At 37.1% G+C, this 26,957-nt stretch overlaps 4 protein-coding genes across 11 annotated transcripts in view; 1 reads left to right on the top strand and 3 right to left on the bottom strand.

The window, feature by feature from the left end:
* The window catches only part of LOC127986179 (60S ribosomal protein L17), a 232,369-nt gene that overhangs the window by 57,999 nt on the left and 147,413 nt on the right, over positions 1–26,957 (bottom strand). The window lies entirely within an intron of this gene.
* On the top strand, positions 1,311–12,659 carry LOC127986171 (mediator of RNA polymerase II transcription subunit 15). Of its 6 annotated transcripts, none has more exons than XM_052588420.1 (18): positions 1,311–1,476; positions 3,285–3,372; positions 3,475–3,526; positions 3,624–3,638; positions 3,745–3,894; positions 3,990–4,201; positions 5,003–5,503; positions 5,676–5,843; positions 8,625–8,732; positions 9,178–9,296; positions 9,373–9,506; positions 9,949–10,083; positions 10,168–10,231; positions 10,319–10,385; positions 10,474–10,634; positions 11,830–11,996; positions 12,086–12,184; positions 12,342–12,659. In XM_052588420.1, the coding sequence occupies exons 1-18, from the start codon at positions 1,409–1,411 to the stop codon at positions 12,476–12,478; spliced, it is 2,445 nt and encodes an 814-aa protein (XP_052444380.1). In that variant the 5' UTR covers positions 1,311–1,408; the 3' UTR covers positions 12,479–12,659. The 6 variants fall into 6 exon arrangements, with proteins under 6 accessions (XP_052444380.1, XP_052444381.1, XP_052444383.1 ...); XM_052588421.1 differs by having other exon boundaries at positions 5,679–5,843; XM_052588423.1 differs by having other exon boundaries at positions 5,003–5,494.
* Positions 12,698–16,664, bottom strand: LOC127986176 (coiled-coil domain-containing protein 74B-like). The gene is made up of 7 exons (XM_052588429.1): positions 16,327–16,664; positions 13,985–14,032; positions 13,769–13,883; positions 13,437–13,644; positions 13,252–13,367; positions 12,934–12,990; positions 12,698–12,846 (listed from the first exon to the last, which is right to left on the bottom strand). Exons 1-7 carry the CDS (start codon positions 16,469–16,471, stop codon positions 12,714–12,716), a joined length of 822 nt encoding a protein of 273 aa, XP_052444389.1. The 5' UTR covers positions 16,472–16,664; the 3' UTR covers positions 12,698–12,713.
* LOC127986170 (sphingomyelin phosphodiesterase 4) lies at positions 16,795–26,595 on the bottom strand. 3 transcript variants are annotated; one of them, XM_052588417.1, is made up of 20 exons: positions 26,447–26,595; positions 26,029–26,097; positions 25,868–25,954; positions 25,249–25,385; positions 24,634–24,709; positions 24,443–24,539; positions 24,253–24,305; positions 23,962–24,113; positions 23,748–23,880; positions 23,586–23,657; positions 21,344–21,433; positions 20,543–20,691; positions 20,263–20,353; positions 20,023–20,123; positions 19,674–19,837; positions 19,403–19,608; positions 19,049–19,279; positions 17,775–17,906; positions 17,556–17,684; positions 16,795–17,436 (listed from the first exon to the last, which is right to left on the bottom strand). In XM_052588417.1, the coding sequence occupies exons 2-20, from the start codon at positions 26,065–26,067 to the stop codon at positions 17,113–17,115; spliced, it is 2,463 nt and encodes an 820-aa protein (XP_052444377.1). In that variant the 5' UTR covers positions 26,068–26,097; positions 26,447–26,595; the 3' UTR covers positions 16,795–17,112. The 3 variants fall into 3 exon arrangements, with proteins under 3 accessions (XP_052444377.1, XP_052444378.1, XP_052444379.1); XM_052588418.1 differs by lacking the exon at positions 26,447–26,595 and adding an exon at positions 26,290–26,410; XM_052588419.1 differs by lacking the exon at positions 21,344–21,433 and having other exon boundaries at positions 26,447–26,594.

Consider the following 26,957-nt stretch of genomic DNA (forward strand, 5'->3'; position numbering starts at 1 on the left):
ATGGGCAATTGCCTGCTATTAACTTTCAGTATTACTGATCATGGCCACCATTTGACAAAAGAATAATACAACAGTAAGTAAAAATACAATAGCTTTGGGCAAGAAGCCAACTTTCAACCAATGTGTGAAAAATGCGGAAGGAAGTTGTTTTTTTCATTTGACATGTCACCCATGGCTTGTCAGCCTAATAACCACACCCCAGTGCTGATCTTATCTGAAAACAAAAATAAAAGTCAGTAATTCAGTGATGAACTATTTTGTAACCAAATATTTCCAAACTGTGCAATTGTACCAAATATTTGTTACTTGAATATAAAATATAATGAAAAATAATAAAAACTACATAAAAAAAATATATAATTTTTTTTCTTGTCAAATTGTTACTAAAATTAAAATGAAAACAGAATATACAAAGAAGAAAACTAAATCAAAATACTAATAAAACTATAATCTCAGTGATACTAAATCAACACAGATTCATTAATGAAGAAATCAAAATAATCTTCAACCATGACTTAAAATAGGGATATATAATCTGACACATGCCACTGGTTATGGTTAGAACAAGTTACAATTACAAATACATTACAAATAATGTAATATAAATCATCTATGTAAAGTTTTATTAGTCACAACTGTGCCGTAAAGGGAATCTAATTATTGTCATCAAAAGACTTTACTTTGCACCAATACAAACATTACCTTAAAAAATGTTTGTGTGTGTGTGTGTGTGTGTACTTGTTTTTCTATTCTGTTGGGGATTTAAACCTGAATAGACTCATGGGGACTCGTGTCACGGTGGGGACCTAAATGGAGGTCCCCACGGGTAAACAAGCTAATAAATTACACAGAATGAAGTTTCCTGAAAATCTAAAAATGCAGAAAGTTTCCAGTGAGGGGTAGGTTTAGATGTAGGGTTGGTGTAGATCGATAGAAAATATGGTCTCCGTATAAAAACCATTACGCAAATATTGCTGTTTAAAGAATGTTTATTGACATTTATTGTGTAGGCTACTAGTTCACATTGTTGCAGCCAGCTCAGATCAATATTTACCCACAGAATTTGCATTTACATAACAAAAACTAAGGTTAAATAATTTGTAGCCTATCGCTATCGCTAAGTATAGCGTTTAATAAAATACAGTTTTTACAGCGGGCTCTGCTGTGTGTTTAATAAAACTGATCAACAATTAATTAATTATATTTTTAATATTTCTCCGAATTAACTCGAGAAACGATCGTCCAGTTAAAGTGCGATTCTCGAGCGAATCGTTCAGATGAGTCGTTTTGTGAGCGGCATCAATTGATTCATTGAAAAGATTCGACTCAGTAAAGTGATACACGATTCGGACATCGCTAGACGCTAATCTGGAAACAGCTTGTTCAACGTTATTCAGCGTTATTAGTTATGGATGTGACGGGTTCTGATAGTGATTGGAGGAGTACAGCCTTTCGACAAAAAGTAGTGGCCCAAATGTGAGTATACAGTTTTTTTAAAATATGTTTTATATTAGAGCATTTTGCAAAAAACAGAGGGCAGCTAACGTTAGCTAGTTAGCTGCTAACTAGCGGATGTTCGGACGCAGACGCGTTATCAACTCATCTGTTAAGCACAAATCTTCAGTGATTGTATGTGTATTTATATATGGTATCAATCTAATCACGGTATTTTGCTCATTCAATTATACATTTTTTGATGTTGTTTTGAGCTAGCTAATACAAAGTTAGCCTCATTAAATATTAGTCCAAATGTGTACAAGCGAAACTGCAGATATAAATACTATTTAACATGTCATGGGCAAAAGAAAACAACCTTTAAGATAATGAATTTGTCTTGTGATTTATTACTTAAGGCTCATACACTCTTCTAACCGTCACTCAAATGCTCCTTTTGTCATTACTTTGAAGAAGAAAAAAATAGCACTTATTTTGGAGTTGTGTTTATTGCAAAGTGCTTGGAATGGCCTTTTCTCATATTTTTTAAAAATAATTTAAGATTGCACCAAAATTGTGTTTTTGGTGACTTTGAAAGCAGAGACTTCTCATATTAAAGGGATAGTTCATGCAAAAATACTAAATACCAAAATTATAAAAAAAAAAAAAAAATATATATATACACGGTACCAAAAGTTCTGTTTTCATTTACAACCCTCCATCTAATTCAAAGCTGTATGATGTTTCTTTCTTCTGCCAAACACTAAAGAAGATATTTTGAAGAATGTTGGTAGCCGAACAGTTGACGGCGCCATTGACTTCCATAGTATGACATTTATAAAATTCATTTATTTCACACTATGGAAGTCAATGGCTAGTGGCCACTGTTAAATGTTAGTTCACCAACATTCTTCAAAATATCTTCTTTTGTTATCAGCAGCTGAAAGAAATTCATACAGGTTTACAACAACATGAGGTAGGGCTGCACAATTAATTGAATTTCTAATCGCGATTACAATAATGGATGCCACAATTATGTAATCGCTCAAAGTGGCAATTAATTGTTCAAAGTCCACTTAATGTTATTTTTGAGTGATTAATATGTGTTTTTTTTTCTTTCTACGTGTTTTCTTAAGTGTTTTTACATTGTTTTAGTTTTAGTATAACGTTATAATACCATTCATAAGAAACCAATCCGATGTATAGTTCACATTTGAGGCTTAATACTATAGAAAAGCACTGAAGGTTTTTCATTTAGAGTGTTTTCAGCTTGTCTATTTTCATATAAAAATATGGCATGCAGTTGCATCAAACAATGGTATAAACATCATTCAATGTAAATTGTGATAATCGTAATTAATAACCGCAATTACAATTTTAAGGGAATAATCATCAATTATGATTTTTGTCATAACTGTGCAGCTCTAACCTGAGGGTAAGTAAATGATGACAGATTTTTCATTTTTGGCCGAGCTATAGGCTACCTATAAGGTTATATTTATTTTCTGCAACAATTTACATTCATTAAAACAACAAAATATATATATTTGAATAATTTGAATAACGTCAAAGCTTGAAATATACTATTATGTGGAGTAATGCTTCTATGATAACAATACACTTAATTTCAGAAATTCATGTATTGAAATCGCTCTTAGAATATTTAATCTTTTTTAATTGGTACATTTTACTGTTGCAGTAAATGCATAAAAAAAACAGCTCTTCTATTAGTGCTCATGTTCTTGATATTTCTTAAATGATGGATAGTCAGTTAGCAATAGGTAACAGTTCTAGTTTGTCATGCGTCAATTGTGATGAAACATTCAGACTTCTGCTTTATTAAATTGCAGAGAAGAAGCCATGAGAAAAGCAGGAACTGCTCACACAAAGTCCAGCACTGACATGGAGAACCATGTTTTTATCAAGGCAAAGACCAGAGTAAGTATTTCTTTTAAATGTGCATGCTACACTCCAACAGAAAAGATTTGTTAATATGTGATTGTTAAAAGTGCAAAAAGTTGACTATCTTTTTTTCAACAGGAGGAGTATTTGTCTTTAGTTGCAAGACTGATAATTCATTTTAGAGACATTCGTAAGTAGCCAGTATACTATGTTTTCATTGTTAACATTTTTTTTCATAACATTTTTGTATGTGTACTGTGTATTGATCCGTTTGTTTTTCATTGCAGATAAAAAGTCACAAGGTGGGCCTGGTGAATTTAAAGAGCTATTCTAGATCTTCTTATGTACACTATTAAACTGTAAGTGTTAATTTCTGCCAGATTTTAAGGTATTGCTGTTTATTTTTAGATCCTATGAATGCCCTGCAAAGTATACCAGGAGTGGGTGGAGGTGGTCCTGGAGTTATTGGCATTGGACCACGGCCCCCTGGTGTACAAATGGGTGGGATGGGGCAAATTCAAATGGGTCAACATGCCATGCAGGGAGGTCAGCAGGGTGGTAAGTACTATAGCTGTCAGCTGATTAGAGAAACTTTGGTTTAATATCTTATTTTTAATTCCCATACATTGCCTGTGATGCAATATTAATCTTAGCAGGTGCTGCCGGGCAGATGCCGATGATGCAACAGCAGCAGTCTATTCAATTTCAGCAGTTTCAGGCACAGCAACAGGCAGCCATGCAGCCTCAGCAGCCAGCACCTATGCAGCCGAATGCCATGCAGTTCCAACAGATAAGGCAGCAGCAGCAGCAGAATCAACAGCAGCAGCAGCAGCAGGCCCAGAATCAGCAGCAACAACAGAACCAGGTAATGGAGAATGGAAATATTCATGTTTGTTCCACTTCATATAAAGAATATGAAAACTTGTTTTAACGTGGCGTGACGGATCACTGTAACTGCCTCAGTTCACCTGCTTATCCTTTCCTATTTACTACAATTTATGATAGAAAATCAACATAAATAAACCTCAGAAGATGTTGAAAGAAACCGTACAACTTACTGAAATGTCTCATGTAATCACTCAATCCTCGTTTTAACCATAGAAAGATGTAAATGAAACCGCTTATAAGCAATATCACAATGCCCCAAGAAAGCCATTCAGTGTCCATAGACTCGATATAGTCAACTAGAAAAAACTCTAGAGAGGAGCATTTTGCTGAATATATGCACTGTTTTATATGGAATAATGTTAACCACTTTTTAAATGTTTATATTTCAACAACAAACTGCAGTTGAAATAATTTTAACATAAACATGTTGATATATTGCCTTATGTGCAATTTACATGTTTTTGAGTATTGATTTTATCTAAATATAAATAGAGATAAGAATTATGTGCAACAAACTGCCCTATTCTGTAATACAAGATGTTCAGCATATTCCCCATTGATTTTAGATTGTAACCTTTAAAACTAGTAATGTACAAACGGACATGATTCCCTGTATAGTCTAGAATATTAGCAGAGAGATCAGAATCAAATCAAGAGTTTGTGAATTGGAATCTAATAGATTAATATTATCTGTGCCAATACCCCGACCTATATGAGTTCCTTTGGTGATGTTTCATTTCTCATTAAGAATGTATTGTTTTAATGGCTTTGCCTCCAGTTGCACCAAACAAGAATGCAGCAGCAGCAGTTAGCACAAATGCAGCAACTGCAACAGCAGCAGCAGCAGCAGCAACTGCAACATCAGCAGCAACTGCAGCATCAACAGCAACAGCAACTGCAACATCAGCAGCAACAGCAGCAACTGCAACAGCATCAGCAGCAGCAACAACTGCATCAACAACAGGTTCAAGCTCAAGCTCAGGCCCAAGCTCAGGCTCAGGCTCAAGCCCAGGCCCAAATGCAGCAGCAACAACAGCAGCAGCAGCTTCAAGCTCAGGTCCAGGCTCAGGTCCAAGCCCAGGTCCAGGCTCAGGTCCAAGCTCAGGGTCAAGCCCAGGTGCAGGCTCAAGGAGTTGCAGGTCAGATGCCCTCTCATTCTCAGCAGCAACAAGTCATGGTGCCCCAGTCAATAGCACAAATGGCTCCTGGACAACATCAACCCATCAGCTCACTCAGCCAACAACAGCAGCAACATCTGAAGCTCCATCAGGTAATGCAGGTAAAGCTAAAAAAATGCAAATAATGCAAAATCCATCATAACACACATTACACCTATTATTGACATGTGTCTTGGTTGATGTGATCGTAAATAGTCAGATGAAACGCATATTGCAACTGACAGTTTCAGTGTCTTATAAACCTTCCTGTTTGTGCCTGCGTGTTTATACAAGCAGGCGAGAGTATTGCAGCAGCAGCAGCAGCAGCAACAACAACAACAACAACAACAAAAACAACAACAGCAGCAACAACAACAACAACAACAACTACAGCAGCAGCAACAACAACAGCAGGCTCAGCAGCTCCAGCAAGCCGGCCAGCACTCCACAGTCCCTGGCCAGGTAAGCCCAGTGCAAGCTGTGGTGAGGACTGAGATGAGAGACTAAGCGTGGAATAATTGCATGCTACCAAAATCAACACTTGAATTTCCTTTGAATGTCAAATCTCTATTATTTGCCTGGTGGTGGGCTGTAGTGTACTGCACATATCCTAATAACAACACAAGTATTATACATCGACATTATTTTTGTCAACAGAGGTTCAGTTGTTGGCCACAGAAGTGAGCCGCGTTCAGATGATGATACAACTTTATTGTCAAGCAAGTACTGAAATGTGTCTTGCGTTACAGCAGGTTCACTCACAATCACAAAACTTTGTCACATGGGCAAAACTGGTTCTCTGGTCAGTATACATAAAATATAGGCCAGGCATCAAAACTATACGTTGAACTACACTTTAAATTATTATTTCTTTCTCTGTACATTTGAAAGTCTAGTGTTCAATTGTATTAATTTTTTTTCTGAGCAAAACATTTTCACTACGATGTATATAAGACATTCACTACAATGTAACAATAGTTAATATTCCAAAAAATATTTGGAAAATTAATTTATTTAAGGGTTACTGTGCAGCCCTAAAAAGCTAATGAATTGTAATTTTAAATCTTTACCAAATTTTTGCCACTACCCTTCAAACCACTAGGTTTAACCTTAGGTTTTTTTTTATCAAGGTTTTATTCATTTGAAATAATAATAAATTAAAAAAATCACAAATCTTACCTTTCGTTGGGGAATAAGAATTTAAAATGGGGGGAAATATCATTGTGACATAAATGTTTTTCTGTAATATATAATAATAATAAATTTTTGATGTGCGGCAAAAGATAATTGAACTTCACAAATTAGAAAGCGACTTTAAGAAAAGAGCTAGAGCAGTGAAAATTCCAATTTCCACCATCAGGGCAATAATTAAGAATTTCCTAACAACATTAAATGTTGTGAAAATGCCTGGAAGAGGACATTTGTTTCTATATTGTCCTAAAGCATGGTGAGGAGGAAAGTTTAGTGGCCAGTTTTAGATACATGGCATCTTTGATTCTACCTTATACCAAAAGATAAAGTCTAAAATTGACTGACTTAGAAATCTTATAATGGGCCATGTTTGGATGTTCCAACTGGACATTAATCCTAAAACAAACAAAAAAAGGAGTGGGGTTATCTGAAGAGGAGAAGCATCAACATGGAGCTGTGAATCTGAAGGATTTGGAGAGATTCTGGATGAAGGAATTGTCTCTGATCTCTTGTCAGGTGCTCTCTAACCTCATCAGGCATTATAGGATAAAACTCAGACCTGTTGTTATGCCAAATGGAGGTTTAAAAAGATCAGTGAATAAAAAGCATGCAGGCTGATACTGATTCCGATACAATACTGAAATCTCTTTGCTGAAAGCGTAGTTTGTTTTACAGGTAATCTAATTGAATAAATGCCCAAAACTTCTCGCTACAAATGCATTCTGGAGGCCATTTCTGCTGTATTTGTTAGCAATTATATAAAGTACATCCAGTTTTTAACCATATATAAGCTAAACTAGCAACAGTGATCCTCCCATCTGTGAACATTCACCGGAAGATGACATTTTGCTTCATGTTGCTTTCATTTACCTTGTCCCATATGTGTGGCCATAGTTCATACTGAATCTAGAGAGGGAAATCTCTATTCTATAACAGAGCTGTGAAATCCGGCAGAGCAGTCAGTTTTAGTTTGAGTAGCGTTAGTTTTTAATCTCATTTGCATTATGCATGTATGTGCAGCTAACAGCCTGATTGCATGCCTGCTATTTTGAACCCACAAACACTCTCTGCATGCACCTGATAAGAAATGCATTCCTTTAAAAAAATGCAGTGTAAATAACAGTTTGGAATGATTGCTAACATACTCTAATATTGTAATATGTAAATGATTCCTTGAATGTATTTAAAGAAGATATTGATGGTTGCATAACATCCACACATTGCTTTACCCCTCTGAAAGCTATTAGTAGATGGCAAGGTCAACCACAGCTTTAATTTACAGTTAAAGGCTTGTTGGAGATGCGGAAGCTCCCGTTGCATCTTTTCTTGCCTTGCATTGCATAGTTGTGGTACATGAAAAGACAGCATGAACTCCATTGGCCTGTGGCTTACCTTGTCGTGACAACCAATGTTGTTAAAGAAATATTTTAGGTTCAATACAATTTAAACTCAACTGGCATCATTTTTGGTTACCACAGCCAGTCACGGTGAGCCTTATACTGCAAATGTAAATGAGGCCATTTTCTGGAGGATTTAAAGTTTTTTTTTTTTTTTTTAAATTATCCAGTCTGTTATTTGAGCTGTAATGTTATTCCTGTCATTTTAGGTGTAATTTAACTCAGGAAAGGTTTTTTTTTTTTTCTTTTTTTTACACGTGTGAAATATTTTATATTTTGCATCTGGCTTTAGTATTGAAATGGATTAGCCCGATTCACTTCTGTTGTAAATGCACTCTAGAAAAGTCAAAAATGTATATTTGTAAGTAGTATCTATATGTCACAAGTGCTGTCAGTTGAGCTGAAGTTGTATTAAACCCAGGGTATTCTTTTGTGCTCTAGAGGAATGAGAGGAAGCTCATTATACTGCCAAATCTTTTTATTTTTGGAGAGCCGTGTTGCGTGATTGAATGTGACTGTATGTGCATCTGTGCTTGCAGACCTGTTGAATCTATTTCTGTTTGCAGTCTTGCATGTGTTTCCTCATGTCCGCTGATGCACTGCATTTATTATTTTGCTTGTGACATGTCTGTTGTCCCCTCTGTCCTCCTCAAAGATGATGCCCCGTCTTGGGATGCAAATTCCACCCCGGTTGCCCCGCGCCACCCCGAACTCTGCCAATCCTCAAAACCCCGTTGCCATTGGAGGACAGCAAATGCCACAGGTATTTATCGCAGGGCTGAGTGCCGGGTCTCAGCGCTGCAACCCAATGGGTGCATATGTCTGTGGCTCTAAACTAGAACGAAGCTGTCCATAACCCACACTCATCTGCCTCTCTCAACTCCCCCACTCCCACCCCAACTAGTTTCACAATCAGAAACATTGAGTCAGAAATGACCCAGAAGCATTTAGCTTAAAATGGAAATGAAAAGTGTGTGGCACAGGTAAGTGGACTGGATTTTGTTTTTCTCTTGAAGTGCTAGGAAGCTACCATCTACTGGTTATATAGCGCCATCTACTGGTGCTGTACAGTCAGAGCAAGCTGATCTTGGCCGTATATCTGTATCTCTAGGTAAATGGCCTTCACCAGTGCAGTGCCAGCTTTCCTCCAGTCATGTGGTTACTTTGAAAGCATTTTCATTCTTTTCTCTCTCCTAATTTCTTTCAAGGGTCAACAAATGATGTCATCACCTTCCTCAGTTCAGGTGCAGACGCCCCAACCGATGCCACCTCCCCACCACCCGCAGCCATCCCCCCAGCCTCCTTCCTCTCAGCCCAACTCTGTCAGGTATAGTGAATAGTTTAGTTTTTCTACTATGTATTGACATAACTACAAAAGGTTAATTAAACCTTTTTCGCTCTAGCTCTGGTCCAACCCCTTCTCCTGGAGGTTTCCAACCCAGCCCCTCGCCTCAGCCATCCCAGAGTCCTGCATCTTCACGCACCCCCCAGAGTTACCCCCTCCAGGTACCTTCACCAGGACCTCTCAATACACCAGGTACAGAACTGCTCTCTTATTATACTCCTAGAATAGTTTTTTAAGCCATATATATATATATTTTTACATTCTCTGTTTTTTACAATGAAGGTCTTTGCTCACTGTGTCTGACATTTTTTGAATGCTTTTTTTTTTTGTCTTTTTTTTATTTTCTTTCATATTCGTCATCCTTTCTTATCAAAATGTTTGCTACGGATGAAAAAATGCAGAAAATCAAACCTGGTCCTTTTTTTTTTTTTTTTTTTTTATACTGACGAAACGTGATTGACACAATGTGAGGTCGGATGAATTTTTTAACAAGTGAAAATTTTGGAAGAGATTTTGGGACCCAAAGACCTTTTAGACCCTGCAAAGACCTTTAGACTTTATATTTTCTTCATCTATTTCTACCTTTAAACTTTAAAAACTGATCAATTCATTTGATTTATTTTTTGGATTACAGGCAATCCAAGCTCTGTAATGAGCCCAGGAGGAGCCTCACAATCTGAGGACCAGCTTTACATGGACAAACTGAAGCAGCTGTCAAAATATATCGAGCCGCTGCGCAGAATGATTAACAAAATAGACAAAAATGAAGGTACTGGAGATTTCTTCTCTTTTGATGCTGATTTTTTCCCCCACTTGGATCTTAAAGATCATGGTTTATGTTTGGTCTTTACAGATAGGAAGAAGGATTTGAGCAAAATGAAAAGTTTGCTCAACATTTTGACTGACCCCAATACAAGGTAATAAACCAGACATGCTGAATATTGTCTCCAGTGTCGGATCTTTGTTTTGATATTTAAGGTTGTGTTATTGCTGTCCTCCACTAGATGTCCACTTAAAACACTACAGAAGTGTGAAATAGCTCTGGAGAAACTAAAGAATGACATGGCAGTGGTAAGTAACATTAGTTTCAAGATAGGGAGTCAAAGTTAAGTTGTATTGTCTAACCAATTTCTACAATGATGTCTGATTTGGTTTGCAGCCAACTCCTCCTCCTCCTCCAGTGCCCTCTACCAAAAAGCAGTACCTGTGTCAACCGCTTCTGGATGCTGTCTTGGCCAACATCCGCTCCCCGGTTTTCAACCATTCACTTTACCGCACATTTGATCCTGCTATGACAGCAATTCATGGACCCCCAATCACGTAAGATCAACAGCTGAAGAAACAGAAACAGTGATACAGTTTTAGAAGGATTCTTTGAAGAATAAAAACTTTGAAAGAACAGCATTTAGTTGAAATAGAAATCTTTTGTAACATTGTAAATGTCTTTACGGTCACTTAAAAAAAAATAATTAATGACTAACTTTGGAATGATGATATCTATCATAAATGTTATATCACAATAGTATTAATTTTATAATGGAGATTACATAGCCATGTTATACATATGTATTAAATGCTTTTTTTAATAAACTCATTAAACTTTTCACAATATATCGTTTTGAGTAGGGTTGGGAATAGTTCGATATTTTCCGGTTCCATTAAAATCATTAAACCGCTATAAAAAAAAAAATAGTTGTAAGGAAAAATGCACAATACTCAATACTGTTTATTACTTACTGTCAAGGTTGGCAATATCAAAATTCAACATATATTACAGTATACGGATCTTCATAATTAGGGTTGTGTGTATATAGTTCGAAATTTTCAGGTTCCAATTCTGGTTCCATTTAAATGAACTATTATGTTTTTTCTACATTTTACCTTCATTGAAGGAAAAGTGAAGTGAAGTGACATACAAAGTGTGATGTGCGCCTTTACTAAGTGATTATTTGGACTTAAGTCTGTTCTAGAGACATGTTACAACTTTTTAATAAAGCTCTCATTGGTTTTCTTTTGGAAATATGTTTCAAATTTATACTGAATGCATTTAGGACTGTAAAGCATACCTGTGTGTGTCAAAGTCATGATTAAAATGGAAATCGCAAAATTGATCAAAAAATCATGATAGGTCCATATCGCACAGTCCTACTCTAAATTGCTCTGCATTTAACCCATCCAAAGTGCACACACACAGCAGTAGACACACACACACACACACACACACACACACACACACTGTGTACATGCACCCGGAGCAGTGGCCAGCTATTTATGCTGCAGGGCCCAGGGAGCAGTTGGGGGCTTGCTCAAGGGCACCTCAGTTGTGATATTGCTGGCCCGAGACTCGAACCCACAACCTTAACTAAGAAATCGCTCACTGTTCTGGTTATAAAAAAAAAAAAAACAGTTCTGAATACCAACTCTAGTTTTGAATTTAAAAATGAAAAGCAATGTATGGTGTGTATATATATACCCCCCAGGCTTAACTCTTGAACTGCATAATCTTTAATTCCAGGGGTCCCTCAATTCCTTCCCGTAAACGGAAGCTGGAGGATGATGAGCGCCAGACCATCCCTAACATACTTCAAGGGGAGGTGGCTTGTCTTCATTCCAAATTCCTGGTCAATCTGGACCCGTCCTTTTGCAGCAACAATGGAACGGTGCATCTCGTATGTAAACTAGGTCAGTGCAGGCCCCGTGCCCACTATATGTGCCTTTTATAATTTTTTTAAAAAATGGGTCTATTCACTCTTGTCATTGTCTTTGTCTAGATGATAAAAATCTTCCCAGTGTTCCCCCTCTTCAGCTGAGCATTCCAGCGGACTACCCCGATCAGAGCCCTCATTGGGAAGATGACGGTCAGCAGTATGGTGAGTCTAAGCCTGATTTGTGCATTAAATGTCAGCATGCAATCTTAGGCTGCCATTTAAAATGCCAACACTCTTAAGCTCCCAATTTAAATGAAAATCCATGGCTGTGAAACGCATTAACTCATCACTTCCTTACCTTCCTCTCTCTGTTCCTCAGAGGCCAACCCCTTCTTGCAGAGTGTGCATAAGAACATGACCTCTAAACTCCTTCAGCTTCCTGACAAGCACTCAGTGACGGCGCTGCTGAACACCTGGGCTCAAAGCGTGAGGCAGGCTTGCCTTTCAGCTGCTTAGTATGTATTCCCATCGGCACTATCAGCCCAGTATAATCTCTATGGAATGATGGCAATATATTACTACTTTCTCCGTCTTTTTTTATTTTATTTACCTGAATTATAATCCATTTTGTTTAGTCTCGTACACAAAGGCCTTAACTGTTTGTGCATTGCTTCATTAATAAAGACATTTAAACTGCTGTTTCAGTCTGAAATGTGTGGCACAGAAGTCACGTAACCGCATGATTGGTCCTTCAGCGCATATTCCTCTGTAGACGACGTCTCTGCACAGCCTGAGTCCTCCTGTGTCTGTCTGCTATGTTATTGAGGGGCTGTTTGAGGGCAGGGAGCATCACTTTCTCTGCTTTACTAGCCTGAGACACAGGTCTGTTCAAATAGTAACAGAGTAAGGGTTCATATCTCCAAAACTCAGGTTGAAACTATATATAAAGATATTTACAAGCAATGACTTACAGTCCTTTAGGCAGTGTTTGGTGAGAAAGCGGGGGAAACGTGTCTGATTCATCAGCTCTGCCAAAAAAAAAAAAAAAAAAAAAAAAAATGAAGGTAAAGGGTAAAAGGGCATCTTAATATATACTGGAAAATGATATCATATTTGCTCAGAATTTGTGAAGTCACTCATCTTTTTTACCATAATGTAAGAGATACATTTTAATGTATATCTTTTTTTTTTTTTTTTTGTAATTTAAAGTAAATAATTGTGCAAGAATATACATTATTATTATTTTCCTTTTATTTTGGGGTAAGATGCAAAGTAAAAAATTAAATTACCTTTTACCATCAGCAAGATAAGTCTTGGTCAAAATATTTTTGTAAACTTGTAAATTCTCTGCAGTTATTTTCTTGTTGAATCCAATGTCTTTGAGAACGCCTTTCACACGTTGGATCTGAGCGAAAACAAATTTAAAAAAGCTTATGTAATATGTTGAAAGGCATTAAGAAATCTATGATCTCACCTCCTGGGACTGCAGGCTGTTAGCGTTGTTCAGCTGGCGTATGATTAGCTCACTTTCCTGTAGGGTGGGATGTCGAGGGGTCTGAGATGGACTACACTGGATCATCAGAGGCTGTAGAGAAGTGATGAACCCTGCTTTGACTTCTGAACGATCATTGGTTCTGTCCCCTGTGAGGGAACTTGATCTGGTTTCTCTATATTGTAAATGACTGTAGGTATAAGAAGAATTGTTATGTATAATAATAATGTAACTGAATAATTATATTTAAAAAAATATATCAGGTTAAATTAAATTAATGAATAATACAATTTGATATGCAGTTTTGTAAGCACCTGATCTCTGTGGCTTGTGGTGAGCAGGTTTCCTCCAAAGTCTGTTCCAGATAGTTCTTTCCGTGTCTCTGGAACTCGTCGTTGTCTGTATGCTTACAGATTCTCCGGCTGGATCCTGTCGTGGCATTTTGGTTCAAGTTAAACGTGTACCAATCACACACCTGTCTAATGGTTTTGTTTGAGAAGATGTGAGAGAGAACATAAGTGTCACTCAACCTATACTGCTCGACTTTGGGAGCTCCATTATCAGCTTATACTGCAGCTCTGTAACCACATAATTCCATAAAAATACACAATTGACAATGATGTTTAGTTTATGATGGTGTATGCAAATTTTCAATATTGTTATATTTTTAACTTTGTTTATGTTTAAGAAACATTTATTATTATTATTATTATTATCATCAATATTTAAGTTGAGTATTATTATTGTAATTTTTTCAGGATTCTCTGATGAATAGAAAGATCCAAAGATCAGCATTTATTAGAAATAAAATGCTTTTGTAACATTATACACTACCATTCAAAAGCTTGAAGTCAGTATAAATTATAGAAATCAATACTTTTATTTTGCAAGGAAGCTTTAAATAGATCAAACGAGATGATAAAGATTTATAATGTTACAAAAGATTTGTATTTCAGATAAATGTTGTTCTTCTAAACTTTCTATTCTTTAAAGAAACCTGAAATACCGTCTTTTGAGCTGCAATGTGTGACTTGAGTAATGATGCTAAAAATTCAGCTTTGAAATCACAGGTATACATTTTAATATTAAAATGGAAAACAACCATAATCGTATATTTTTTTCTTTTTTTAATATATAAAAGAAAAAATATTTCAAAATTGTATTTTTTATTTTTTTGCTGTACTTTGGATCTAATAAATGCAGGCTTGGTGAGCAGAAGAGATTTCTTTAAAAATATTTACAAATATTAAAAATAATTTTTATTGGTAGTGTATATTCGGTATTAACTTTTTTTTGTTTGTGTGTGTATTTCTTTAAAAATTTTATTCTGTAGATGTAGTATATTTTTCTTTGGTCGGACAAATAAAAGGTACATTTTGGATGCTTCGGTAAGATGACACAAACCATTTTTTACCCAAAATATTTTATATGTAAAGGATGTTCTCTGAATTTGGCTTTTTTTTTGGTACTAGATGTTCTTTCCAAGAGCTGGTATTTGCAACGTGATGTTTGAAGATTGCTAACCTCTGTTTCTGCTTGAAGTGTTAATTCATATCTCTATTTTTGTACCTGTTGCTTTTCATGGGTCATGTCAGTGTGACCTAGTCCTTACTTATAGCTTCTGTCTTCTTTTGATCTCATGCTGCAAAGGCCTTTGTCTTTTGCTTAGATCCTCAAATTATTTAGACAACTTAGTGATCTCCTAGATATTTAGGAATGTCTTGATTTTACAGATTAAACTCAATTTATTTTGTTATTTGTCATCATTTATGATTTTATATTCAAATAAACCACAGCTTTACTGAAAGATTTTACCTGCCGGAATCTCACTGCATCATATCTCAAACTGAATGTATATCACATTGAAATACTAGGTCTAGACGGCACGCCTTTTACTTTGTTTCTTATTTTTTAGAATAGTTTTATTTATTTATTAAGTCATTACTGTCATATGTTGAAGCACTGACAGCCAGAAACCTAATGAACTATTTCCACTTAGGCACAGGACGATCACTTTTTGTGACAATGTCCATTATATGGGATAGGTTGTTACAGTGGGAATACGTTTAAAGGTACTGATTTATATTGTAAACTTATGACATTTTAAAAAGCATATCATGACATATAATGCCTTATTTAATGGCTTTTCAGGAAATATTAACAGTAGTTAAATTCATAACTATTATTTATTTCACGTTGTTAGCACAACACCTTTACATTTGATTAAACAAAACTCATTTTGACAGTCAGAAACAAAACACCAAAACGTTTGTCTGAGTAAACTGATACTTCGCCACCCACAGAGTTTACAAACGACATTATTTCATTTTCCTCATTCAGCAACTCGACGTCACCAGGCAACCGAGTATCAGCTCTGATACATATCATTAAACCTCATATCCAAATTCTGTCAAACCTGCATGTCTTTCATTCACTGAAAAAGAGATTACAGCCCGAGTCTCCATTCACGTTCACTGCAACTTTACTTACAGTAAAAGTGACTGGAGACTGACCCTTTTATTCCGCCTAACATTTAAATTGTATTTCAAAATGAATTTCTGCAGCTCTTAGCAAAATGAGTGTGAGAAAATGGCAGAATTGGATAAACTATGCTTTCATAACGGCAAAACAGGCAACATTATCAAATAATCTTGTCACATTTGTAGTGAATTACGTCAAGTAATGACAATAACGTTTGTTGAAAGTACACGGACAGATACTATATATGAAGCATAAGATATATATATATAATATAATTGTTGCACACTAGTTTACATATAATAGAGGCACACTTAGTCTCATGAACGTATCGTTCATTAAAAGGCCCAAACATTATTTCTGTAACATGTAAGGAGATGCAACATACATTTACCTTTATTTTCCCGTTTTAACAAATCTATTTCGCTGTGTAATTTCTCCAGAGTTTCTTTGTGCTGCTTTTGTAAGAAGTCAATATCCCTCTGCAGCGAAGCTCGGCGTGTTTCCATTTCGCTGTGAAACAAGTTCCCTCGATTCATTGCTGCACTACGTCACATACCGTACGTCTACTCAGGAGGATGACGTATCACTGCGTTGCGTCACAACTCGTGTTCTACCCAAAATCCTAGACGTGCCTTTACGCGTTGTCATAGAAAGAGCTTTAAATTGTACACTCTTTTCTCTCCCACTGGAACTTTTAATATTGTAGTGGCTGCTATAGTAACAGTACTACTTCCTCTAATACTGCTGGGATATAACAGATTTAACAAAGTTAATTCAGTACTTCATTCCATAATGTAAAATCCCCTGGAGATGTGCTACACATCCAAGCTTCTATAGCAATGAAAATCTAGTACACATATTAGACATTCATTATGTCCTTTTAATGAAATGCAGTCAGTTAAGTGCAAACTTTGGCTTGTTCCGACAGTCACATTGGCAAAAACACACCATTATAAATGAACATAATGAATGAAAAGCTGGATTAACCACCTCTTATTGATAAAAAAAAAAAAAAACACTGTGCATTAGAAACAACATTCACCCTTAAATTTTTGTCATTGAATGTACCAAAATACTTGCAGTGCAAATACTGTATATTAAAACCTTCATGAGAACAGGTCGCTAGAAGTTTAGTATTGACATTACAAAAATAAAAAAAGGCATCATGAATCTTCCTTTACTGAATCTTTAGTTTTTTATGAAAGAAATTCAACAGGAGCTCATATAGAAAGCTGACGATGAGAACGAGTCCAGTGCTGGAGAGAGCACCGAATGATAGTAGTGCAAACAGCATGTAGAGCAGGAGGAGGATGAGGAGGGTGCGATAGCTGGCCAGGAACCGCAGGCTGAGACGGGCTCGCAGAGGACGATCCCTTATCCGCCGAGTAACCGGACTCTTCTGCCGTTGCACCACCTCTTTTGAGGAACTGCTCAGGTAGTGTCGTCCTATACAGCCCAGGAGGTCCTGTCGAGAACACAGTGCCTCCATGTGGTCTCCAAACTATAGGACACAACCAATACGGTCACATTTGATTAAAGTGAAACGCATGAAAAGAATGCATTAATGACCATAATGAATTTCATTTTTGGATGAAACTGTAGGCCAAGTAATATTCTTACTCTTGCATTAATAAAGGATGAAATTTGGAACATCAGTCGAACCAAAAAAGCATTTTCATAGCTCCTGATAGGCTGCAGCTCTGGATCTCCATGATAATCAATTTCAAATCTGCGATGACCATTGATGATCTGAAAAAATATTAAATAGAATTTGTAGAAGATCACGGTAATGACTGGCAAAATAAGTATGTTGAAGAAGATTGGCACACTAAAACTTACCTGCAACCTGCCCAGGTCTGTTAAAACAAGGCCATTTTCACTTGGGATGCAGTCTGGCAGTTGTTTAGATGCCCCTACATCATCTACAGATGCCACATTGACCATCAACTGAGACAGCTGCCCTGCATTCAACTGTATGTAAAGGAAAGAGTTCAAATATGCATTACTGTTCAAAAGACTGAGGTCTGAAAGAAAGATTTTTTTATTTTTAATTAATACTTAAAATGATAAAAAAAAATAATTCTGTCATAAATTACTAATTTTCATGTCGTTTCAAAGCTTTAAGACCTTCGTTCATCTTCAGAACACAAATTAAGCTATTTCTGCTGAAATCCGAGAGCTTTCTGACCCTGCATAGACAGCAACACAATTGACACATTCAAGGCCCAGAAATGTAGTAAACACATTGTTAAAATAGAACATATGACATCAGTCGTGGTACTGTTGCACAGTGAAGACTGACACGGAACAGAAGAAATTGAATATAATTGTTATTTTTGTTTTCTTTAAGCACATAAAGTATTCTCGTAGCTTCATAAAATTAGTTGAACCACACGGACTATTTTATTTATGTCCTTAGTAGCTACGTTTCTTGGCCTTGAACGTGGCAGTTACATTGCTGTGAATGCAGGGTCAGAAAGCTCTTGGATTTCATCAAATATATCTTAATTTGTGTACCACTGAAAGAAAGAATAACGGGTTAGGATCGACATGAGGGAGAGTAATTAAAGCGTTTTTTTATTTTCGGATGCGCTTACCCTAAAATTTAACAAACATTAAATTGATCAAAAGTGATGGTAGCATTTATAATGTTTATATTTGAAAATTAATGCTGTTCATTCGATTAATCAAAGAATACCCTTTTTCTTCTATAACAACAGGCATTAGAACAGTTCTGAAGGATCATGTGTCAGCTTTGCCTTCACAAGAATAAATTACATTATTACTGTTTTTATTGTATTTTTGATCAAATAATTGAAGCTTTGGTGAGACTTTCAAATACATTTAAAAAATGTCAACCAATCCCAAACATTTGAACGGTGACTTGTGTCATCCTAAATGTTTGTTTGTTTATTTCTTTCTTAATGCCAATCCAGAATCTGCGACTATATTCATGGCGATCCATACCATCTTGTCTTTACACATGTCCGGGGACAATTTTAGAATATTCACTTAACCTAATCTGCATGTCTTTGGGTTGTGGGAGGAAACCGGAGCACCCAGCGTAAACCCACATAGACATACATCCTAAATTAAAGCAGTTATAGACTAACCCGGAATATCTGACACAGGTAGTCCAGGGCTTTGTCCAGGAACTCGTGAGTTTTCTTCACACCCTCTCCCATATCGTCCATCTCTCCTCTGCTAAAGATGTTGTTATGATCTGAAGAGCCAACACCAAACCATGAGAGAAAAGAGTTGTTTGCAGCCATTTCAGTGGAATGATCTGATATCCGTTTAGCTGTCTGTCGTGCTTGAGCGATAATCTGGATGAGTTTTAGCACCTGGAATCGACAGAAGAAATCATGGTCTATAACATCCTTTTCTGTTATAACACCTTTCATGATAACATGACTGCTCAACCCTGATTTTAGCACTAATTAGATTTGAATTAACTGTCAGCTTACATTGTTCCGTAGATCAGGACCAAACATCAGGTTGTACTGGCAGTCTTGCCCTTCCAGGCTGTAAACATGACTTTTGACTTTGAAGACGCTGTCTGTCCCCACTGGCTGACGAGAAGAGAGGAAGCTGCCACCATGTGAAGGTGTCAGGAAGACACGGTTCTGTCGTTGCAGGATGGCATGCTCTGGCTCCAAGAACAGCTGCTCAGCTGGAGATTCAAACTCTCATAATAAAGCATTATTACCATATCATAATAAAATCTTTCTCACTTACCCTTCTGGATCATCTCTGACAGGTTTGGTTGGACAAAGACTTTGGCCACCCTAAAGACCATCAGGGCGTTTTTGGCATTGACCAAGTCTGTGCGCATGGCTCGATTCAAGAAGCCCTGGAAAAGCTTAGTGTACATAAGCAGATTCTCCTGCACAAATGAAGCCCTGTGGATGACAAAGACCCGGTTGGTAAGCACTGATCTGAATCAAGTTGAATGTTAACCAAGGTTTCATTTATATTATTGTTTTTACTGTCACTTTTGATCAATTTGGTGCACTCATTTAGAAAGTAATAACTATTGAACAGTAGTGCATGTAATCTTTTATCAAGCACCTAATATATAAAATACCATTTGTCGGGAACGGTTCGGTTTTGGACGTCTGCTTGCATGTTGTTTTTTTCTCCAGTGTATCTCCAGGGTTGAATGTAACTAAGCCATGTCTCTAGTACCTAAATAACAAAAACACATCGCATTAAATTTAAATTTAATACACCCATTTAGTCCACTATGTTTTGAACAGTGCATAATGTTTATTGCCAATGTAAAAAAGTAGGCTCCAAACATCAGGGTGCACTCAAGGACATTTACCGCTCTGAATGAGGCGTCCAAAGGCCAGTGACCAAAGCAGTGTTGTAGGAAGACATACAGCTTTTGCTGGACAAACCTCTGTACCACCACACTAAGGGAGACAGAGTGGAGGCTTATTGACAGAGCAGTAAAACAGAAGACAGCTCAATCAAGTCCACGGCGCCTGATCGGGTGAATAGCTCCTCTTTACGACATGCCAGCTTAGATTTACAGATGTTTTAGTTCTAGAGTCTGATTCTTTAGGTGAGGTGACAGAGGCTTGCAGGCTATAAAAACCCACCGCTTGAGCTCTTCCAGTGGACTGCTGTGGGAGTGGGCAGAGGGTGAGGAGGAGATCGACTCCTGCTTCAGGCTGTTGGAGAAGGCGTGCAGATGCTTGACCAGGAGACGCACAACAAGGACGTGCTCCTCCGAAGGCGTGAAGGGCTCCTAAGAAATTGTCCAAACACAAGTCAGACTTTTAAGAGCATTATGAGGCCATCCATCCCAGTGATGTTTGTTACTACCAAGTGTAAATGTCATGTCTCGTCTATCCACTTTTGATCAGATCATCTGAGATGGATGTCAATGCCAGGTGTAAACAGGCTAGCCTGATTGACAAGAACCCCTTACATGATATCCACAGTGTAATATTTTATCATACTTGAGGCTTCATGTATACAAACAAGGTATTTTCAAAAACAATCGAACAAAACGATGTCTGGGCAATTTGGTCTGCATATTCTGTGTAGTGCAGTGCAGTAGTGTTTGCATAGTTGGAGGCACAAGAACAAACACCACAAAAAGATCAAGATAAATAAAAAGAGTAACTCACATAAGACGGGTTAAAATCTACATGCTTAAAAAAAAAAAAAGACCTTTCTCACATTTACAAGCTCTCGACATCACAATATCCTAATAATTTAGTAAATCACAAGACTAATTAGTCACATGAATTCAATCACACATTATAATCAGACCAAATCTCCCAACTTAAGACAACCTAAATCTTCAGTGTTAAAACCAAGCCCTAGTCTAACTCCTATCTAATCTTAGGTTACCTCCAGGAAGCCCGTGGAACTGAATGAATAGGTAAAAGTACTTGGTATGTGTGGAGGGTCCCAGAGCCTGGTGGGGCGGGGGGATGGCACAGCATGCTGGACATACTGAGGCGGTACTGCAACAACGCCAGCTGAAGGACCCATCACAAACGGGTGGAGGTGAGGGGAGGGGGGACGGAAGAGAGGAACACAGTGGGGGGAGGAAAGGAAGAAAAGAGGAGAGGAGCAGGGCAGTGAACATGAGAATAGAAAGGAAAAAAAAGGACAGAGTGCAATCCAAGAAGAAATAGTTGGACATAGTCAGGACCGAAATGGGGTGTACAAAAGGAAAGAAAGAGACAAATCGATATTGACCACAAAAGAGAAATGCAATGAACATGAAGATGATGCAGTTGTCCTTTTCGCTTCACTTGTGTACCACTATTGTAATGTTAAGCGGCATGCTTTGATTTTCTAAATATGTATGATTAAAATATGCCAAAGGATTTATTTGAATGAAAATGACAGAGAAAATGGCGTCTTACTGCTTTTCTGGTACTGACATTTTTTAAAGCACAACACATTTGGGAATGATGCTAACTAGACTAAAACTGTCAGATTTTTTGGCCTCAGGAAGCCTGGAAAATGTAGTCAAGGCAACCAAGGAACATTTTTTCTGATCTGTGCCTTGATTCTCAAGTAAAGTGTCTGTTTGATGAAGTATGTTATATTACCTTTGGCTTTGCAGTTTTGTCAAATTGCTATCATTTTTTAAATAAAACCAAATGGAGCTCATAAAAGCAGAAAAGGAGACACTGCATCTTTAAAGTTTTCACCATGAAACACTGATTTACTGTATTTCAGACAAATTACTGATTTGTGCTAAAGTCAGTCCATGCAAATGGAATTACACATTTATAATGTGAATTTTCATTCTCGGAGTTAAACAATTCACCCCCCAAAAACAATGTTGTTATTTACTCATCCTCATTTGATTCCAAATCATTAAACTAGCATACAGTCTTCATAGTATGGAAATTTTACATAAATATAGTTCATATAAAATATAAATTCATGGTAATTTAACAACATTACTGTTTTACTGTATCTTTTATCAAATATATACAGCCTTGGTGAGAATATTAATATGGTAATCTTAACAACCCTGCACTTCTAAACAGTGGTATGTGAAATAAATAAAATAAATAAATAAAATTAAATATATATTTTGCATAGGAAAAATAACAGTATAAAGGTTCGGAACAACACGAGGGTGATTAAATAATGACTGAATGTTTGTGTTTTGGGTGAGCTTTTTCTCTAATTTTTAGTAAACTTGTGACTTCCAGTTCATAATCTTCACCACAAAGATGTTAAATAAATGATGGCAGAATTAATACGCTCTGGGCTGACTGGAGGGAGACTTGCCCTAATATACTGACTGTAAATAACACACGGAGAGGGAAATAGACTCGGAAGCCAGAGACACCAAAAGCTTGCATACACCTCACAGCCAAAGAACAAAGACAGAAGACATATCAAGAAGCCAGCGGACGGCATCATGCAGACTCAAACATGAAGCAATAACTCGACCACTTCAATCGCATGCGCAGTGTGTACTATGCTTGTTTTTCCCAAATCATCAAACAACCGAGAACAAAGTAAACATGAATTAAAAAGCTGCATTTCTCTTTTATCCCATTCTATGTTTAGCAGCCATATAACGTTGGGTTGATTTTAACTGTAAGTCCTTGAGCACAGAGGAAACAGAATTTTATGAGAAATTTGTGTTGTACACAAACAGTTCTCAACTGAAGGGTCAGAAACCACTAGGGGGCCTCAGTAAGCTTCAAGATGACCAAAAATCAGATGAAAAACATCAGCAATAGGATTCAAATGCATTTGATTGAGAGGATGAAGTGCCCACAACCAGCTACAAAAGACATTAATGTTCATTTAAAATCCAGAGCTCGTGCAATCTGAAATGAAGCTGATAACAGAATCAGTTTGTAGCATATGATGTAGTATATACACATCTATAAATTTGCAAAAGTAAATTTTGCTAAAAATGCTGGGTCAGCTGCAATGGTTTCAGTTACCCAAAGCTTCCAAAAAATGCAAATATTGACACTGTAGTTAAGAAAGACAAGGGGGTATAATTGTAAACCGAGTACATGTGTGTCATTCCCAGGGGGAGATGAAGTGCAGCAGTTCCTATGCAGTGCAGGGTGAAGGGTTGGAGCCAGCCAGCCGTGCGCAGAGGAAGGGAGTGTGTAGGTCTGAGGGCCTGTAAAACATTCTTACCTTCACCTGAGGAGACTGCAGCTTCTGGTACATCTCCAGAGAATAGTGATGGAGCCACATTTCCACAAAAACCTTTAGAAACACACACAACCTTGAAGTTCAAGCCAAAACGTGAAGAACACTCATCGCAAATGACATAAGTTAACACGTGCTAACTCCTACCTGCAATAATGTCTCTGATCTCCAGATCTCTTGAGCAGCGGGGTCAGCGTTGACTGAGGGCTGATGGGTAATATGACGCTTCAACAAACTGGTGCTGTGACCACCGTATCCAACATAAGGCACACTGGGAGACCTGGGACAGGAAGAATACAAAACCGTATAAAACTGGAGCTCATTTGCTGAGAAAAGGATCTTTTAAATGACACCGTGATACCTTGGAGCAGGAGAGGCCACAGTTCGCCTGGTGTCCGAGAAAGGTGATGGAGGCACATTGCCCTCTGTAGGGAGAAAGTACTTCAGGTAGGTGTCGACTAGCACAAAGTATGCGCTATCTGAGCAACTCCCATGCTGCCCTGGAGGGTAGTTCTGAAAAGGTTATTAAACAACATTTAAATTAACTTATGAGCCAATAAAATCCTGTAATCCAGTTAAATAACCATCAGGGTGTGAAAATCAAGTAAACAGTACATTTGTTCTTGCAAAATGTCAGCGGAAGAGCTTTTACCTTTGGTGCAATGAGACTGGAGGCAACGCTGAACATATAATATTCAAAAGGATCTGCGAAAGATTAAAACCAGATATGTTATGTGAGAGAAAGACAGTGATGAAACCGCTTTGTAACAGTTATAATAAAGTTATATAATACAATTTATAGCATAATACAAAAGTTAGGTTGTAAAAAAGCCAAGACGTACTGAGCAATAGAAGGCCTGACATGGGGAACTGGATTTTATTGTGAAACAGAGGGCAGTCTGGCAGAACCCCAGCATGAATGGATGACTTTATAGGACCCTGTGCAAGCAAAATACAAATTAATGCAGACACGGATAATAACGGCAGGGATGATGCACAAAAAAAAAAAAAAAACCTAAATTAATATACTTACTGGCAGATAACTGACTGGAAACTCATACTTGTATTCCTCAGCTTGCAGTTTGTACACCAATTTCATCATAGCACCACTGTCGAATAAATATTTAAAATTGGATTACAACAGAGCAACAGTTCAATATCTACACTTCCATCGATAAGAGTTTTTAATATTTTCAAAAAGCACTTGTGCTCTTATGCTCACTAAGGCTGCATCTATTTTAACAGCAGAAACTGAAATAACCTTTTTGAAACTGAAATAACCTTATTGCGAAATATTATTATTAGAAAGGCAATATCTATTTTAATATTATACAAATATTTATATTTCAAATATTCAATTCATCCCCATGATGGCAAAGCTGACATTAATATAGTCTTCAATGCCACAATTTTTTTCACCCCCAGGATTGTTAGATGAACAGAAAGTTCAAAAGAACAGCATTTATTTGAAATAGAAATGTAATAACATTACAAATGTCTTTAACATCTATTTGGTCAACTTAATAAAAGCATTTATTTCTTCACAAAAAAATAAATACAATTATGATTTGTACTCTGAAAAACTGGTTATACTAATCACAATACTGAAGAACACAGAATAATACAAAACAAACAAGATAAACAGAACCTTGGGTCCAGGAAGTTCATGGCGATGTTGTACTCTGCCGAGCGAGCCTGCAGAAACCGCAGGTTCCAGCCACTGAGGATTCCATCCAAGCTCCCGAACACACTCTCCACCAACCAGGGAAAGATTGCATGCAGCTCCTAATCAAATGTGTGTCATATATACGCAATTAAGACTTTTTATGACTTACTTAATACAAAGAGCAGAGGTGCATGCATGCCATCCTCGAAGCAATCAAAGGCCTCACAATGACTTAGGCAACAAATGAAGCAAGAAACAGACATGTGTGGCTTTAAAAAACTGTCAAATTAATCTGAGAAAGTCACAAAGTTCAACACTAAACAAAAATCATTCATTCAGACAGCACTGAGTCGAGTCAGGGTGAGGGGAAGCAGCGCCAGCAGGACAGCAGCTGGTCCAGTGCCATGTGCCAAGAAGACCACACAGCGTTTAAGCTCTAACACATGGACAATGGCACATTTGTCTCAACAGATTGTTCTGATGATCTAACAAAAAAACTGATGATCTAAAAAAAAAAGGCGGCCTCGCAATGGTTTTAAATTTAAAATGTATTACAACACTGTAAATGCGTGCGTGCATTTAATAAATCAGAGAACTGTACCTTTGCAGGGTAATCGTCTATAATTTTGCTCAACTCGTGACATCTCTGATGAAGAGGTTTAATGGTCCAGTCTGCCTTTAAATTGGCCTGCAGGCAGCAAGACACAAAGGTTACACAGAGAAACATAATATAATATATAAACAGCTGAATCTAGTACTAACCAGAAGAAAACTGGGCTGTTGCAGGGCAGGTGCAGCCATGAAAACTCAGACCACTGATCAACACCAAACCTGAAAAAAAGAAGAAAAAAAAACAATGTCAGCATTACAATGATTCAGTCACATTTCAAAACATTCAGCATCTCTAGTGAGGTACTTCTCGCACTCCAGTGCCAGTAAACGTTATCAGTGAAAAAACAGCTTATTTCACGCTTTCTTAACTAACCACTTTCACTGTCTATCCTTATTTTTTTGTAATATTACCGATTAGAGGTTAGCCGGCTAGCTCCACTATCAGCTAACTGTGTAGCCAGATCCTTATCTTTTCCTCTGTAAAAGGACTAAACGTTCTGTCGGATTCATGTTCAATTAAAACAGATATTAACGTTAAACATGTCAAATTAACTTTGGAGCATATTACCTCACACGCATGAAAGAGAAAAACAATAATTCTAGTAAACTCCAATAGACCGCGCTTAGATCCAAGAACAGTGCGTAAAAATGCGTTGGTTATGATGTCATGTCCGCTTAGCGCCGTAACAGCGAGGGGCGGAGAATGACGTCAGATAGTTCCAGCCCAATTTAACCCCTGATTATAACACGTCATCTTTGACCCAGTGTTGTAAATATTCTAGTGAAGATAGATCTTGAAAATACCGTTCTTCAAATCCCAAAGTTTCATATGTGAATTATGCATCTCGCACAAACTATGAATTTGTAAAATCCTAAATCTTTTATTAGGTTTATCTGAGTAAAATGTGCTGGATGAACCACAGGCCCCATTGTGAGTGGATTCAGTGGAACATTAGACTATATTAGTCATAAAACCCCTAAATTCGGATGCAAATTAATATCTAATCTATGTGATGATATGAAATTCAGAGAGTAATAAAGGCAAGTATATGGAAAACATTTGTCAAACTGGATTGACT

Source organism: Carassius gibelio, chromosome B21, assembly GCF_023724105.1.
Source record: "Carassius gibelio isolate Cgi1373 ecotype wild population from Czech Republic chromosome B21, carGib1.2-hapl.c, whole genome shotgun sequence".
NCBI classification, from domain to species: domain Eukaryota; kingdom Metazoa; phylum Chordata; class Actinopteri; order Cypriniformes; family Cyprinidae; genus Carassius; species Carassius gibelio.

Excerpts from the sequence above, each read along its gene's own strand:
- LOC127986171 (XM_052588420.1), top strand. The coding sequence starts at position 1,409 with ATGGATGTGACGGGTTCTGATAGTGATTGGAGGAGTACAGCCTTTCGA. Across the intron at positions 3,373-3,474 it reads TTATCAAGGCAAAGACCAGA|GAGGAGTATTTGTCTTTAGT; the intron begins GTAAGTATTTCT and ends TTTTTTCAACAG. Across the intron at positions 5,844-8,624 it reads ACTCCACAGTCCCTGGCCAG|ATGATGCCCCGTCTTGGGAT; the intron begins GTAAGCCCAGTG and ends TCCTCCTCAAAG.
- LOC127986176 (XM_052588429.1), bottom strand. The coding sequence starts at position 16,471 with ATGAATCGAGGGAACTTGTTTCACAGCGAAATGGAAACACGCCGAGCT. Across the intron at positions 13,368-13,436 it reads ACAGCCTGCAGTCCCAGGAG|ATCCAACGTGTGAAAGGCGT; the intron begins GTGAGATCATAG and ends GTTTTCGCTCAG. Across the intron at positions 12,847-12,933 it reads CAAACACTGCCTAAAGGACT|ACCTGTGTCTCAGGCTAGTA; the intron begins GTAAGTCATTGC and ends CTATTTGAACAG.
- LOC127986170 (XM_052588417.1), bottom strand. The coding sequence starts at position 26,067 with ATGGCTGCACCTGCCCTGCAACAGCCCAGTTTTCTTCTG. Across the intron at positions 24,114-24,252 it reads CCAGTCTCATTGCACCAAAG|AACTACCCTCCAGGGCAGCA; the intron begins GTAAAAGCTCTT and ends TAACCTTTTCAG. Across the intron at positions 21,434-23,585 it reads TGCAGTCTCCTCAGGTGAAG|CTGGCGTTGTTGCAGTACCG; the intron begins GTAAGAATGTTT and ends TGGGTCCTTCAG.